Here is a 16743-nt window from a genome sequence, read left to right as displayed (position 1 = left end):
TGCATGGCAAGGTGGCCTGATCTGGAGCAGAGGGGCTCACATCAGGAGAACGCCTGCCCTTGTGCTGAGCAAGAGTGGCTGCCTCTGGCGTCCTCCCCATGGCCCTAGATAAATGCACTGCAGCAAACGAGAAGTGTAGACAAACACTCCAGCCATGAAAACAGCTGGCATGCCACCCCCTTGGATCTGGATTCCAGGTTGTTTCAATGCAGCCTAAAGACATAGCTGTTTCCAGAGCTCTCAACTTGCTCTGTTCATTCATCCTAAACCCTCGTGACTCTCTCATATGACCTACTGTTCCCCGTGGGACTTACTGGGACTTCTGACCCAAATATGGGGTTTGCATCATGCTAGTCACTTTGTGAGTATTTACTGGGCAGCCTGAGTATGCCAGGCTCTGAGCCAGGGATTGGAGATTGTCAGGTGAGCTATGCTGATACCAGACACACTTTAGAGGAACCAGACAGCCCAGAGATGGTTAAGTCAATCTTCACAACAACACAAGCAGGAGAGTTTATACCCAGTTTACAGACCAGGAAAACTGAGGCATGGAAGGTTAAGTAAAATGATCAAGCCCTACTTCCAGCTAGTGAAGGCAGAACAGGGCTCCAAATTGGGGCCAACACTCCTAGTCAGCCCCCTCCACTGTGTCTCTGCAAGGACGGAGGAGCCCAGGGTGCCACCAAGGACCAGCAGAGAAACGCCCCCAGGCAGGGAGCCAGGGAAGTGAGAGCCATGTGGGGGCCTGGGAGATAAGGAAGAGCAGGCTAGGCTGTGGGAAAGTGAACGAAAAGAGAACATTCCAGACCAAGCAAAGAGCAGAGCATGGCTGGGGAGCTGTACAAGACAGAGAGTGCATCCCCATAAGGACCCAAATGTGTTTGAGTGGGCAGAGCTTTGGTGTCCGCGGAAGGAGTGGCAGAGCTTCTGATGGCAGAGACAAAAAAGAAGCTCTTCCCAGAATCCCCCAAAACTGTGGGAAGGAGGTTGCCTGGAACGCAGGAGATGGGCTGAGGAGGAGGTAAGGGGAGCTGATGGAGAGGCAGCAGGTGTAGATAAGTGTTTTGCAAAGCTCGGCTGGCTGTCGCTGGGAGAAGAGACGGGGAGAGTGTGAAACGGAGGGTGGGCTCATCCTTTGTGAGGGTAAAGAGGCTGAACATATCCCCAGGCTGGAGGAGCAGAGCTGCTACAGAAGCGCGCAGGAGGGGAAAGGTGGAAGTCCGAGGAGCAAGGTTCTCTGGACCAGGAACAGATGGCGTCCCAGGCACAGAAGGGAAGGTGAGCTTTGGCCAGTAGAGGGGGTCTTGTTAAATGGAAAATGGGGCCGGGTACAGTAGCTCATGCCTGTAATCCCAGCATTTTGGGAGGCTGAAGCGGGCAGATCACCTGAGGTCAGGAGTTTGAGACCAGCCTGGCCAGCATGGTGAAACTCTGTCTCTGCTAAAAATACAAAAAAATAAAAATAAAAAGAAAGAAAAAAAAATTAGCCAGGCGTGGTGGTGGGCACCTGTAATTCCAGCTACTCTGGAGGCTGAGGCAGGAGAACCGCTTGAAGCTAGCAGGCAGAGGTTGCAGTGAGCTGAGATGGCGCCACTGAACTCTAGCCTGGGTGACAAGAGTGAAACTCCGTCTCAAAATAAAAAAGTAAATAAATAAAATGGAACTTGGGGTATCTGTGCCCTGCAAGACATGTTGAACCCTGAGTCTGTCATCATCTGAGGATAGGCTGACCATCCCTCCCAGGGATACGTCACTTGTAAATTTAATAATCATGCTTTCAACCTCATCACCTAAGTGATAGAAAACAGTCACCGAGAAGGTCAGGGTTGAGGAGAGCCAAAGTCTGCCCAGGTCCCTCTCTTCCTGCACCCCTCCCCTCCATACCCTTCTCTACCAGCTCTGTTCCTCCAGCATGGGCATGTTTTCATGTTTCCCCCCACCCTTCACCCCTCACATAGGATGAGCCTACCCTCCATTTGACAGCCTCCCCACCTCTTCTCTCCCCGACAGCTAAGCTTTGCAAAACAGTTGTCTACACCTGCTACCTCTCCATTTGCACCCTGGAGACCCTGGGCCCCACTGCAACATGATTCATTCATCAGCCCTCACGAGCCTTGGTTCAACCAGCTATAAAATCCGAATCAAGCAATACCTTGGCTCGAGTCTCAGGGAAGGGAAGAGGGGAATGGGACCTGACACTGACAGGGCACCTCCTGGGCTCACAGATCTGTGTTTGCCATCCATTCCCCTATGGAATCCCAGAGAGGGACGTGTCTCTGGCCGCATTCCACGTGGAAGGAAATGCTGCATGGAAGATGGCTGGGACTTTCAGAGAGGGGTTGACAAACTAGAGCCCACAGGCCAAACCCTGCCCATTACCTGCTACTGTAAATGACATTTTATGGAAACATGTCCAAATTTTATGAAAACACACATCCATTCATTTACTTATCATCTATGGCTGCTCTTGTGCTTCAAGGGCAGAACTGGATAGTTGCCATAGAGATCTTATGGCCTGCAGAGCCTAAAATATTGACGATCCAACCCTTTCCAGAAAACGTTTGCCAACTCCTACTTAAGAGCCCTGGACTAAGGTCCAGGCTGTCCAAACCAAGGGGCAATTTGGTCTTTGGTTTGTCTTACTGTGAAACCTACATGCTCTTTCTGCATCATCTTGCCCCCTCTATAGGAGGGTGTCTTCCTGTGGAAAGAGAAGTCAGAGAAAGTCATAGAAAGTTCTCTCATTAACCTGTGGTGTTCACTACTGGGCAATCAGAAAACAGAAATCAGATCATCACACTTAAATAAACTCCTTGCCAAGCACGTCAGCTCATGCCTGTCATCCCAGTACTTTGGGAGGCCAAGGCGGGCAGATCACAAGCTCAGGAGTTCAAGACCAGCCTGACCAACATGGTGAAAGCCCGTCTCTAATAAAAACACAAAAATGAGCCAGGTGTGGTGGCGCACACCTGTAATCCCAGCTACTCAGGAGACTGAGGCAGGAGAATCTCTTGAACCCAGGAGATGGAGGCTGCAGTGAGCCAAGATTGCACCACCGCACTCCAGCCTGGATGGCAGAGCAAGCCTCTGTCTCTAAAAACATAAAAACTTACAAAATAAAAATAAATAGGTAAAATTAATTTTAACAATCAGTGCTTGACAGCCACATGTAGCTAGGAACCAATATATAGGACAGTGAAGACTTAAAATTGTCTTGCTCTTGTGTCAGATGCGCTTTGATTGCTTTCTATCTATATTTATGTCACCTCCCACTTAAGTGACCCCTGTGTGTCTCAGTTTCCTCACAGGCCAAGCATAATTCTGGCCAGCTAATCTCACCATCTCCATAGAGCTCCAAAACCTTATGAGGCTATCATCTCAGACTCCTCTAGAACAACAGTTCTGTTTCTTTTGGGGACGACTGAGAAAAGAAAAGTCCTACTTCCTACGAGAAGCTGAGACTCACCAGAAGTTTCCCAGCTCAGCTGCACAACCCAGGTTTTCCGGCTTCATGGGTGGCCCTAAACCTGTCCCTGGGAACAGGGACTCTCTGGGCTGCCTGGGCTTCCAAGGCACCCACGCTTTCTTAGCAGGGTGTAAAGAACTGGGACGGCACCCTGGATAATAGTCTTCTGGGCCCAGCCATGGAAGCAAAGCTCCCAGTTCCTGGCTGCACTGACCCGTGGAGTTCTGGGTCAGCCCCAGACAGGAGGAGAGGGGCCATGGGGCTCGGTAAGAAGCCTGGTCAGGCCGGGCGCAGTGGTTCACACCTGTAATCCCAGCACTTTGGGAGTCCGAGGCGGGTGGATCATGAGGTCAAGAGATGGAGACCATCCTGGTCAACATAGTGAAACCCTGTCTCTACTAAAACTGCAAAAACTAGCCGGGTGTGGTGGCGGGTGCCTGTAGTCCCAGCTACTTGGGAGGCTGAGGCAGGAGAATCACTTGAACCTGGGAGGCAGAGGTTGCAGTGGGCTGAGATTGCGGCACTGCACTCCAACCTGGGTGACAGAGCAAGACTTCATTAAAAAAAAAAAAAAAAAAAAAAAAAAAAAAACCTGGGCACTGGACTCCAGGATCTTCTGGCTCAAACAGCTGGCTGGTGATCAGCCTCTGCGCTAAGGGATGGACACCATACTTACTTTACAGAGAGGGCTGCTACATGGGGTGCAGTCTTCAGTATGCAGCTGCATAACCAGTGCCTGTGCTTGGATCCTATGCCCATCCAAGTCAAGGACTATGTCATCCTTCATTCATTCCCTGAACAAACAGCTCTTGAGCAACTAGGATCTTCCAAGTGATGTTCTTGGTCCTAGGATACCATGATGATAGGAAAAGAAAACCCTTGTGTACCTGGGGCTTGAATTCTGATGGGGACAGATAATAAACACATGAACTGACAAATGTATGATGTTAGATGATGTAAGTACTCTAAGAAAAGTAAAGCCAGAGATGGTAACAGAGGAGAAGGTTAGGAACAGTGCTGTTTGAGCAAGATTCCACAAAACAAATACCTAGTGCTAGAAAATTTGAGGCTACAGGAACAGAGAGGGGGAAACATCTCAATGCAAGAATACAAACGGCATGAGAAGAAACAGCGTGTCTGGAGAAGACTAGCGTGTCTGGAGCCTGGGAGGGACGCAGAAGGTAGTAGGGGTTGAGGTCAGAGAGGCATGGGGGGATGGATGGGAGCCAGGGCATGCAGGGCTGTGGCAGAGTGCCCCTCTGCCACCTGTTCAGCCTTCATTCTGGGTCTCCATGAAGCTTAGAGAGTCATGACCCTTGGCTCCCTTTGTCTGCCATTAATGGATATGGCTTTGACAACAGGCAGGATGACTGGCTGTTCTTTTATACAACTCACAGTGGTATGTAGATGGGCATGAATATTTATTGTCTCCAAATGATGTCACTCTTGATAAAGTGAATCTGGATATCAACATTCTGTAACCTCAGCACACGATCTCATTACTACTGCCAGGAATGGGTACCCCACTCTCCCCAGATGTCCCAGGACAGGCTCCTTAGGAGGGGGTGAGGTGAGGCAAACATGCTAAGTCTCTCCTACTTCCCATCTATGAAAAGCGAGCCCACAGCAAGCCTCTAAGGTGCTGGACTCAGGGAACTGCAATGCTCGGTATGGTGCATCTCTTCATGACACCACTTGGTCCCTTAAACAAGCTTTTTATTTCTACTTATGCCTGCTTTTGCCCAGGGGTCTCCATTCGAAGCTCCATACTGACCCCCTGCCTCTCTCAGATGAGCCTGAGTCTTCCACTCCCTTCGGCCCCACCTGTTGAGGAGAGGACTGGTTACGACAGCCACACTCACTCTGCCTAGCCAGTCTCCATCTTGCAGATCTTGATGTGAACCTACATTCAATAATCTTCAAAGAATCTCTTCCTTATTTGACGGCTTTCTTCCAGTTCCCTCAAAACTTTAAGAGCTCAGTTTGCAAAGTTTTCTGGACTGGAGAACCACGTGGGAAGTTTGTTTTTGTTTGTTTCTTTTTTAAATATCAATGCCAGGTCCTACTATAGACCAAGTAAATCAGAATCTTTGGGATGGGGGCAGGCATTGGTATTTTCAGAATTCCCCACACAACTCCAATGTGTGACCAGGGCTGAGAATCACTGAGCTAAAAGAGGTCTTCTTCAACTTTATCATGTGTACAAATCCTCTGAGGATCTTGAATGCAGCTTCAGATTCCGTAGGTATGGGGAAGAGCCCAAGATTCTGCATTTCTAATAAGTTCCAATGGAATGCAGTTGCTGCTGGTCCATGGACCACACTTTGAGTAGCAAGGGTCTGCAGGCAGCCAGCTTTGAGGGTTAAGGGATGAAAGCAGGGTTCATTGGTTTTCTACATTCCAACCAAGTGTCCCGTATGTGGCAATCTTTAAAGCTGGAAAGGGGCTTCCTGGAAGAGTTGGAGTAAAAGGCTCTTATAGAAGGGGACAGGATTTTTCTGCTAATGTGGGATTAGAAACTTTCACATCTAAGAAATGGTACAGGATCCATTCGCTATTATGCATAAAGTGCCTAGCAGAGTACCCAATACATAGTAAGTTCTCAATCTGTGGTACTTGTGCTATTATTGTTTTCATTATTACTGCAGGACTCTCAACCCACATCCCAAACCAATCAAGCATGTGCTTTTGATGTCCAAAACCCTGACCAAGCCCCACAAATTACTTTCATCCCCAGAGGATGTGCCTCAGACAGCAGCCAACCACAGGAAGGCTTGAGTCCAGGGACCTTCATCCCAGACACAATCCCATGGACCCTGCCTGGTCTAAGGACACCAATGCATTGCCTTTGGTTCTTTCATTAACGTGATTCATCTTCCATGAGCTGTGGATGTGCCTCCATAGCCTGATCATGGCTAACAGTCAGTGTTTGCTCTGTATGGGGACCTGTCTTCAGTGCTTTACTTGGTTTAACTCATTATACAATTAAAACAACTCTGGCCTACAGGTACGATCGGCTTCAATAGCAGACAAAGAAACTTGGAAAGACTAAGAATCTTGCCCAATATCACATACATAGTAAGAGACAGGGCCAAAAGGCAAACTGAGGAAGATACTTAAATGCTCAAGCTGTCCCGGTGCTTCTCGAACTCTAATTGCTAAGCGATTTCACCAAATTACAGGTTCTCATTCAGCAGGAGAGGTAGAGTCTGGGATTCTGCATTTCCCACAAGCTCTCAGGTGATGCTGATGTGGCTGACCCACCAAAACCATCTTGAGTATCAAAGTTACTCATATGCTCTGATGCCTACTGGTGTTGCTGGATATCTTCCTTAATAGCCCCCTAAAAACTTACTACCATACTCCTACAACTGATGGTTTGTTGATTCGATGAGTGTCAAAATTATGGTAAATTTCCACCCTGAACACTTACGCAAAGTTCTGTTCAACTTCTGCTCAAACTGCAATATTTTGTGGCAAAGGATCAACTGTTTGGAAAAGCATTGTGTCCATTATAATCTGTAGAAGCTGCAGCTTGTGATGAAATTGCTTTTAAATTTAAGCATCACAACTGAGAATGCTTTCTGGGCCAGGATACTATTCCCATCTCCAAGCGCAAAGTGAAGAGTTCCAATTTGAGAAATACAGGAGGAGAATTTCTTGAAACATAGAAGTGAATCATGTAACTGGAAGCTTTCCTTCTCAGCTCACTAGAAGAGACGAGGTATATAGAAACCAGAAGAAATGACAAATCTTCCAGCTCTGTGAAGGGTATTTAAGGGCAAATCCAGACTGTCCACCTAATCAGTCTGAATTCAGCAGTGGGGAACCAGCTCGCTTGAGAATGAGACAAAGAAAACCCAAACAGAGAGAGGGGAAGATAAACAACCAGGGGTGCTTTTGATGCCAGAGTGACCTGAAGTTTCAGAGTCACAACAAGGTTCTGGTGGAGACTGACTTCAAAGGATGAATCCTTGGAAAAATCAAAATATACTACTCAAAGGTGGTGATAATACCAGAGTTGGATTCAACAGTGATCAGTGACAAAAAGGATTAGCTACAACGGTGTCTCTATGCAACTCCCACGCCCAGTGACTCTCAAACTTAGTTCCACATTAGAATCACCTGGGAAGTGTTAGCCACCAGCCCCCACCCACCTCCATTCTCAGACCACACTTCTACATCAATTCAATCAGTCTCTGGGGGTGGGGCCGAGGCATCCTTAATTTTTAAAGATCCCCACTTGATTCCAATGTGCAGCCAAGTTTGAGAACCACTGGCTTAGGTTTTCAGTGTCTTCACTCATAAGATGAAGGAATCCTTCAGAACCAGTGATTCTCACCACTAGACACATGTTAGAATCACCTTGGGGAGATTGTTTAAAATACTAACGTGATGCCAACACCATCCCTAGAAATTCTGGTGATTCTGTGGAGCCCAGGCATCAGCATTTTTAAGACCTCCTCAGGTGATTCTAAAATGCATCCATGTAGATGACCACTGGTCCAGATGTTTTTGCCAAGATTCCTTCTATTGCTTATGTTTTAAGGATCTATGGTGTTAAAGCTGAAAATGCATCTTAGACATTTTGCAAATGTGGAGTCCCCATCTTTACCTTTACAGCCAGGATTTTTAACTTTGGATGAATCTATTAATTCCCTTAAATCATATACAAACTGTTGGATGAATATGAATATGTATATGTATTTGTATTTCTCAGGAGGGAGTGTCATCCTCTTTTATTAGGCTCTCAGATTTAAGGATGCTATTTTAAAAGCAAATATTAGGTTTCTGACTTAATAAATTTAAGAAAAATAAAGAATGACTGGAAAATAAATTTGATCTCATCAGCACCTTTGCTATAGTTTGGATTTGGTCACACCCACTGTCACCTAGTGGTTATATATCCTTATTGCAGGCTTAGTTCAGATCACATTGCCATAGATGTGAAGATTTCAGATCCAAGTATCAAAGTAAAAGCTTTCTCTGGGACTAGGATTAGTACCAGTAAGAGGCTATCTGGAAACACTCACTACAAGAGATGACTTCCCAAGCTGTACTTGTAAGGAGACTGTCCACTTAGATATTTTGGATTCATACCCTTAACTGGGTAAGGATATTATGGTTTCCTAGTTCTTACTATCGTTAATTATTTGCCTTGGCTTGAATCTTGTTTTTCTCTCTTACTAATCACGTAACCTTGGGAAAGTTACTTAGCCTTTCCATTCCTCACACAAAATGGGGACAATATAAGTATTTCTAAGATTGCTGTGGAGAATAAATAAGAAAATATACATAAAAGGCTCAGCATGACTCTTGGCACAGAACAAGATTCCAATAAATATTTAGGTTATATTACTGTTATTACTGATTTTTTAATTATTATTAACATCTCAGTGACCTTGTTCAAGTTACTAAAGTTCCTTGAGCTTCATATATCGACCCGTATGACGAGGAAAATAAGCCCTGCCATTTTCTTCACAGTTATAGCAATGATAAGTACAAAAAGTAGAAGGCATATTGTTATTTTATGGCAACTCATCATACATCCAGGGAATCTACAGAGCACAGGAAAAGGATACGCAAAAATACAGATGTTAATTCTCATCCTCAGGAAGGAGCTCTTTGAGATCCCAGTAGTTGAGCAGGTTCTACAGTCGGGTACAGTAATTTATTGTCACATATCTAGCATCCTACTCAGCCTAAAGTTTCCCACCACATGGGTGAATGGATGGCCATACCCTGCTATGGATGCTGCAAGCTCCTTTATACCAGCCACTCACTAGGTCACGCGTGCCTGAAATTGTCAGTTCTCATCCAGCCCAGACACTGACCAGCAACAGTCTTGCCCATTCCAAACTCACCCCAGGGAGAGAGTCCCAAAAATCTTTTGCAAGCCTGCCTGTCCATCAGAGAGTCGCTCCTCTGACCATCATATGTCCACAACCTGCCCCACCAGAGCAGAAACATCTTGAAACCTCTCACCAGCCTCAGCAAATAATCAAGGTGCCCAGCTGTTACTTACCTGGAGTCTGCTTGGCCGTACGCACAGGAGTGTAGTGGTTTTTGGAGGATGATCTGACCGGCGTGTTCTCTTTGGGAGAGGTATCGATAGCCGAGATAGTTTCTCTTTCACAGTGTGCTATGGGGATTGGTCCCTGTTGTCTTAAGATGTCAGCCAGAGCCCTAAACAAGGAGGAGATCACATAATGAGATTCACTGAGCAGGTGTGCACACCCATGAGGGGAGTTGGCTTACTTTCATATGCCCTTTGATTTGCAGAGATGCAAGAAGAGAGAGAGACAGCGTTCAGCTCTCAATAGTCAGCTACATCTGGTGTTGGTCTCGGGGGGGACACAGGGTAAAGGTTACCATGCCTGGAGGTACAGACTAAAAGGCTGGGGCTATGGTTTCTTTCCTTAATTCATTTCACTTTAGTAAACTCTGAGGCCTTTCAAAATACTGGCTCCCCAGATATCCACCTATGCCAGGCAGGTATCTATAGCAGTTGGCCAGTGGAATGCCACTATGGTGAAGGGCTGAAACTATCGGCCTCAAATTCAGCAGCAGGTCACTAATATCAGGGGACCACTTCATCATCCAAAACCACACACCAAGTATCATGTACTAGATACTGGAGACCCAAATAAGTACAACACACAGCTCCTGTTATCAAGGAAGGGTATGATTGAGCTGCAAGGACAGGATATGGAGATGAAAAGATAAAAATCAAAACACGTGAATGGTGCAGACAGTCAAGACAACTGGAGTTCAGAGGAGGGAGCAATCACAAACACAGGGAAAAAAATACACAGGAAGAAAGACAGACAGGCAGAGACTCTGCCATAGCAGGAGAGACCCATTCCCCTGCAACAGGTCCAGCTACTCAAGAGAAAGCAGCTTTTGTTAACCCAGCGCCCAGCTTCAACAACCAAACATGCAGTGACTGAGGACTCAGCATGCATTAGTCACTGAAGAGAGAGAGATCAATGGGACCCAATTCCTCCCATCTAGGGGCTCATAATTCAGGGGGAATTGCTCCCCTACTTGCTTTCAAACAGGACGCCCTCTGTGGGTATGACATGTGAGATACCCACTGGCAGTGGGGAACAGATGAGTACGGACAGCCACAAGAGACTACACCTGGATACTGTCACTTCAGAGCCAGGTCCCCAGTCCTCAATGCACTCCATTTTGCACATGCCAGGCAAAGACTCTTCCATTTTCCTAAGGGGTGTCTCTGAGGGGTGGGGCCCTGCCCAACCCAAGGCTTCCCTCTTACCAGGAGTCCAGCTCCAACACTCTGGCCCCATGAAAAGTGACAACTGCAGCAGTTTAGAAATGCATCTGAGTAAACTGTAGGGGGAAGAATAGTTTCTTCACAAAATGGTCCTGGGACAACTAGATCACCACATGAAAAAGAAGGAAGTTGGATCCTTACCTCACACCACATAAAAAACTAACTCAAAATGGATTATATACCTAGATATTAGTCCCAAAACTATAAATCACAGAGATACCCTTTCATACACACTAGGATAGCTATAACCGAAAAGCCACATAATACCAAGAGTTGGCAAGGAGGTAGAGAAATTTAATCCTTCATACACTGTTAGTGGGAATGGAAAACCCTGCAATCCCTTTGGTAAACAGTTTAGCACTTCCTCAAAACTGTGATGTTCCTTAAAAGCAGAATTAACATGTGGCCCAGCAAATCTACTCCTAGGTATTCCCAAGAACAATGAAAAACATATGTTGTATTAAACTTGTGTACAAAAGTTCAAAGCAGCAGTATTAATAATAGCCAAAGGGTTGATGCAACCCAAAAGTCCATCAACTGCTGAATGAAAAAACAAAATGTGGTATATTCACACAATGGAATATTATTCAGTCATTTTAAAAAGGCATACTGATACATGCTATCACACAGATGGACCTTGAAAACATCATGCTAAGTGAAAGAAGTACACCGTAAAAGATCATGTTTCTATAACATACCCAGTTAGGTAAATCCATAAAGACAGAAAGCAGAACTGTGGTTACCAGGGGCTGTCTCCAGGTCATGTGAGAAAATAAGAAAGCAGCTTCTGCTATGAGATGTATCTTCTCCTGGGAGAGGGCTCCTGATGGCCAGTGGGCTGCACTGAGCTGGTCAGCACAGCCAAGAGAGAGGGATGTACAGCAAAAGGTGTTTCTCAAACAAGGGCTGCCTGACAGGCTACCTAAGGATGGGAACCATGCCATGTGTTGTAAAGTGCATGGTAGCTAAGGAAATGCTCCTATTCCCACACCCATGTGTGACCATTCTCCAGGATCCTTCCTTTCCAGTACCCTCTGGCAACTAGGAAGGCAGCCCTCATTCCCAGACCACGTGGCCTTAAGAGTGAGTACCTCTGCCTACTCTCCCTCCCTCCACTGGTGACCCCCCTCCTTGCTCCGGTTCCTCTCCATCTTCCATCCCCTTCTCTCCAGGGTGCTCAATAAATATTATTCTAATTCTGAAATGCGTGATCCTGGTCTCACCTAATTAATTTGAATACGCCGGAGGAAATGGGTTAAGGCCTGAGCTACTTTCTAACCGTAGGAAAGAAAATTGGTCACTGAGGAACCGCACGGCAGATTTTGTAAAAGAGTGGGCAGCAGCTTCCAGCATCTGAGAGAAGACAGTAGGGAGAGTCAGACAGTAGCAAACAGAGAGGGAGAGAAAGGGAGAGAAAGGGAGGGACAGGGGACAGAGGTCCAGAGAGAAAGAGAGGAGAGAAAACAGGTGGAGAGAGGAGAGAAATGGGAGATGGAGCCAAAGAGACAGAAGGAGAGTGAGAGGGGGTCTGAAACCCCAAGCAAGAGAGAGCAGGTGAGGTTCAGAGAAGAGAATTAGTGAAAGTGACAGGCATCAGGAGACAGAGAGAGGATAGGAGGCAGAGTCTGAGGGACAGGCAAGCCAGCAGGAAGAGCAAGAGGGAGAGTAAGCCACAGAGAACCAAAGTGAAATCCAGAGATAAAATGCGATTCAGAAGACACAGGGAAAGGGGGTTAGAGAGAGACATTCGGAGGGAAAGAGTCAGACAGAGAGAGACACACAGACGGCCAAGTGAGGGACTCAGGACAGGACAGGCTGTCAGCAGGGCCCTGTCATCCCCCATGTGGACGACAGATGTGTCTGATTTAGGAATCTGAAGTGAAGACCACCTTAGTGGTCGTGCTCTTTCCAACCCTCCCCCACCCACAGCCCCTTTGGCTGCAGTATCTGATATATGGAACAAAAGAATTCTTTTGCCTGAATTATCTGGATTATTGCCTAGGTTTGATGCTCCCTTCTGTCTGTGTATTTCTTGGCTTTCTCGGGTGTGTGGCAAGCAGGGGAGAGTAAATTAATCAGGCAGCAAATCTGATCAGGGAAAACAGTCACTGTGACGAGGCCAGGAAACTTAAGCTTCCTTCAGTACTTGGTCTTGTATATTAATCACCTGAATAGCAAAAGTATCATCTTACATTTGGCTAGTGCTTAATAATTGCTCAATGCATTCACCTGCCTTGTCTCATAATCCTATCCCTGTGACCTTTGCAGCTATTATTATCATAATTTTTAACAAGGAACTGAGGTTCAGGCTAATTCCAGCACTAAAGCATATTGGAACAGGGATTTAACTCTAAGGCTTCTGACTTGAGCCCAGGCATCCTTCTGTTCACTGGGACTGTCTCTTACATACATTCCACTTCCTACAAATCATCAGCTTTAATGAGTACTCCTGGTCCCTCCAGCTGGGTCGGCTAATTTAGCAAATGCCAGTTAATATTTGGGCATGGAGAAACAATTAGTAAATGAGTGATTCAGTTCAATACCAATTACGTATTTGCTTAAAACCTTGGTTATTGTTGTCAGTGGTCCCGAGGAAATGAAAGCGTGTCTGAATTTCCCTCAGTGCTTAGTTATCTCAACACCTGCAGGGACCAGGCCCAGTCAACATTTTAACGTGTTGCCACCTGCATTCAGAATATGAACTAGTTCTTAAAATGGCAAGTGATTTCCCTTAACAACTGAAAAACAAACAAAACCTTGTTCATAACTTTGCCTCAGAGTCTTGTCTGCTTGAGATATTAGAGACTATCATTCATTCAGTGATTACAATGTCCCAGACGCTGGTTCTTACATGCATTGGATCATATATGTCTCAGAATGCTCTTACAAGGGATGTGCCATCGGTAGCCCTATTTGGTTGATCAGAAAACGAAAACTTTTAGAGGTTATATATGTTACCCAAGGTCACACAGCTAGTAAGTGCTGAATTCAGATTCCAAACACAGGTAGGTTAAACTACAGGGGCTGACTATATACCACCAGATTATTCATTCATCTAGCCACCCATCTCTTCATCCATCTCTCCCTCCCACCATTCATCCTTCCCTCTCACTTTCTATCCCATATCCCATCCATCCACCCACCTCCATCTATCCAAAATTATATCCATGCCCCTAATTCATCCCCTCATCCATTCGTCCAACACTCTACCCATCAATCCATAAAACACTTCATCCATCATTGAAGATCATCCCTCCATCCAACACCCCATCCATCCATCCATCCATCCATCCATCCATCCATCCACTTCATCACATTTGTTTTCTTCACCTACTATGTCCCTGTAATGGTCCCTGAACACAAGATTTTAGAGAGTGTTTAATCATTGGGGCAAAGATCTACCCAGACCTGAGAACTCAGCTGTGGCTCAACTGCTCAGTGCTATTCACCTCAGTGTGCCATTCACACCAACAGCTCTACAACCTTTTACACTATTTTAGCAGCTATCTTTTTTGCCAAATGAAATCCTGACTGGAACAGCAACATACTTCACCAGACCCCTGCTCTGCATAAGGCCAGTGGGAAGTGGGGGCCCTGTTCCTCCAAGCTCTTCCCAGTAAATCTGGTAGGAAGTACTCAGTTGTCCCTGGACTTCGTGGAGTTTTCAAATTTTAAAACAAGTATGGTGAAAGAGCATCAAAATGAAAACTTGGGTTTTTTTTTTTCTTTTGTCCCAATCTTCATTCACTGAACAGATGGTCAAACTTAGGTCCTCCCAAATGAAGTGGGGGAACCTAGAGCCCCTTAGTTCACCTGGTAATTCTTATAAATCTCAACCAATATGCCCTCCATGAGGACCCCGTAAATACTGTTGCTCAATGAAGTGGTGCAATGGAAAGAAACCTTCCGTCTCTGCCACGTCTCTGGATTTCTGAGCTGTCTAAATGCTGTGGAAAGGAGAAAACAGGCTCAGCTATTATTCAGTAAGTTATTCTGCGCCAAATGCAAGGCAAACTGGATAGTGTAGAGCCCTAATCATGCCCTTTCTCTTTCTGGCGGGGTGGGAAGAAATTGGTGCTGTTGGATAAGTATGATGAAAGGCCAAATACATGAACTATTCCGTGAACAAGCTATTCTGGTTAATGCTCTTATTCCTAAGGACTAATGAGAACGCTCTTGTTTTTGAAGAACTTTCTAAAAGCATTCCTGCCTAATTAAGTATACTGAATATAATTAATTTTTTTTTTAAGAATTCAAGGTTCTTCACGAGAGGGCCATCAGTCTAATCTTTAGTGCTCTTCACAGATGAAAACCTAAGTTAACATGTAGACAGTCTAGGAAGTGAAACTGTTCATATAAAAACCACAAGACAGATCGTGGAAATTCCTTCTGTTTTTGTTTTCTTTAGGGAAGTCTCTGATAGCTAATTCTTTTGTATTTCTCTTGAAAGTAGAATGCAGATACTTTATTCCAGTTAAATAAAGGATACTGGTTATTTGAGTCCCAGATACTGAGCTTTTCCTCTTTCTTCCCTTCCTGCCTTCCTTCCTTTCTTTTTATTTCTTTTCTTTCTTTTTTCTTTCTTTTTTTTTTTTTTTGAAAGAGAGTCTCACGCACTCACCCAGGCTGGAGTGCAGTGGTGACATCATGGCTCCCTGTAGCCTCAACTTCCTGGGTTCAAGCGATCCTCCCACCTCAGCCTCCGCTGATACTACAGGCAAGCACCATCATATCCAGCTAATTTTTAAATTTCTGTAGAGACAGGGTTTCACCACGTTGCCCAGGCTGGTCTCAGACTCCTAAGCTCAGGCAATCTGCCTCCCTCAGCCCCCCAAAGTGCTGGAATTACAGGCGTGAGCCACCACATCCGCCCCTGAGCTTTTACTTGATAATGACCTCTCAGGAACTGCTGGTGTCCTCTTTAACCGCATCTCACACTTACCTACCAGACAGTCGCAGTGTTCCCATTGTCTAAAATATGTACCCAGGACAATTGAAATGAACGTATTTTTAATCAACATGGACCAAGGAGAACGGCTTAATTTAGTTTTCCCTATTCCCGGTTCTCTCAGAGTCCACTTGAAAAACACAGCTGCTGGCTTTGTGTGTGCACAAGACTGCTCTCCTCATACAGAGAGGCTCAGAATGGCTGTGGAGATCTCATTTGTTGTGTTAACAATGTCTGTGCATCTGCATTGAGCTGTTCTGCAGGTCTGTGTTGTCCCCAGCACAATTGAAATTCATCATGGCCAATAAACATCACAGGACTCAGTGAGGGAAGGCATGGCCTGCCTGTTTTTTCAGGCAAGCCGAGCGAGTTGCTCCATCCCAGTGGGTGCCTGTCCTGGCTCTGTCGCTAGACCAGCCGGGAGCCAGGCAGAGAGTAGATGTGCATCCCCTGGGGGCCCCATTCAATCCTAACAGCATCATGATCACATACTCCATTCCTTCCATGAATCATATGAAAATTTCCCCAGGCCTGAGAAATGTGGTAGCATCAATACCAAACCCAGACTTTTCAGAAATACTTGGATTGTTTGAGAATTCATTGAAAACGCAGATGTGTCAGGTGCACCTATTATTACTGGAAGCTGGGAAAACAAAAAATGCTACCAAGACTTGGTAACAGAGCCACATGGTCAACCAGGGGACAGATGAGTTCAAAATTGTACCTGTGCACAAGGTGCAAATGGGCTGCTGCTGCTGCCATTACAATTCTTGTGATTGTTGGCGTTGTTTTGTTTTGTTTTTTGAGACAGGGTCTCCCTCTGTTACCCAGACTGGAGTGCAGCGGCATGATCTCAGCTCACTGTAACCTCCGCCTTCTTGGTTCAAGTGAGTCTCCTGCCTCAGCTTCCCGAGTAGCTGGGATTAAAGGCCTCCGACACCATGCCCAGCTACATTGTGTATTTTTAGTAGAGATGGGGTTTCACCATGTTGGCCAGGCTGGTCTCGAACTCCTGACCTCAGGCAATCC

The 16743-nt window shown here is 45.8% G+C and overlaps 1 protein-coding gene across 2 annotated transcripts in view; it reads right to left on the bottom strand.

The window, feature by feature from the left end:
* SHISA6 (shisa family member 6) overlaps nt 1–16743 on the bottom strand; it is a 323762-nt gene that overhangs the window by 292266 nt on the left and 14753 nt on the right. For both annotated transcript variants that reach the window (XM_008010386.3, XM_008010387.3), the window contains exon 2: nt 9492–9652. In XM_008010386.3, the coding sequence (XP_008008577.3) occupies nt 9492–9652 (161 nt within the window). The remainder of the gene's footprint in view (nt 1–9491; nt 9653–16743) is intronic.

Source organism: Chlorocebus sabaeus, chromosome 16 (genome assembly GCF_047675955.1).
Source record: "Chlorocebus sabaeus isolate Y175 chromosome 16, mChlSab1.0.hap1, whole genome shotgun sequence".
Taxonomy (NCBI): Eukaryota; Metazoa; Chordata; class Mammalia; order Primates; family Cercopithecidae; genus Chlorocebus; species Chlorocebus sabaeus.
The sequence above is the reverse complement of the archived record's forward strand: the minus strand, read 5'-3'. Positions and strand labels throughout refer to the sequence as shown.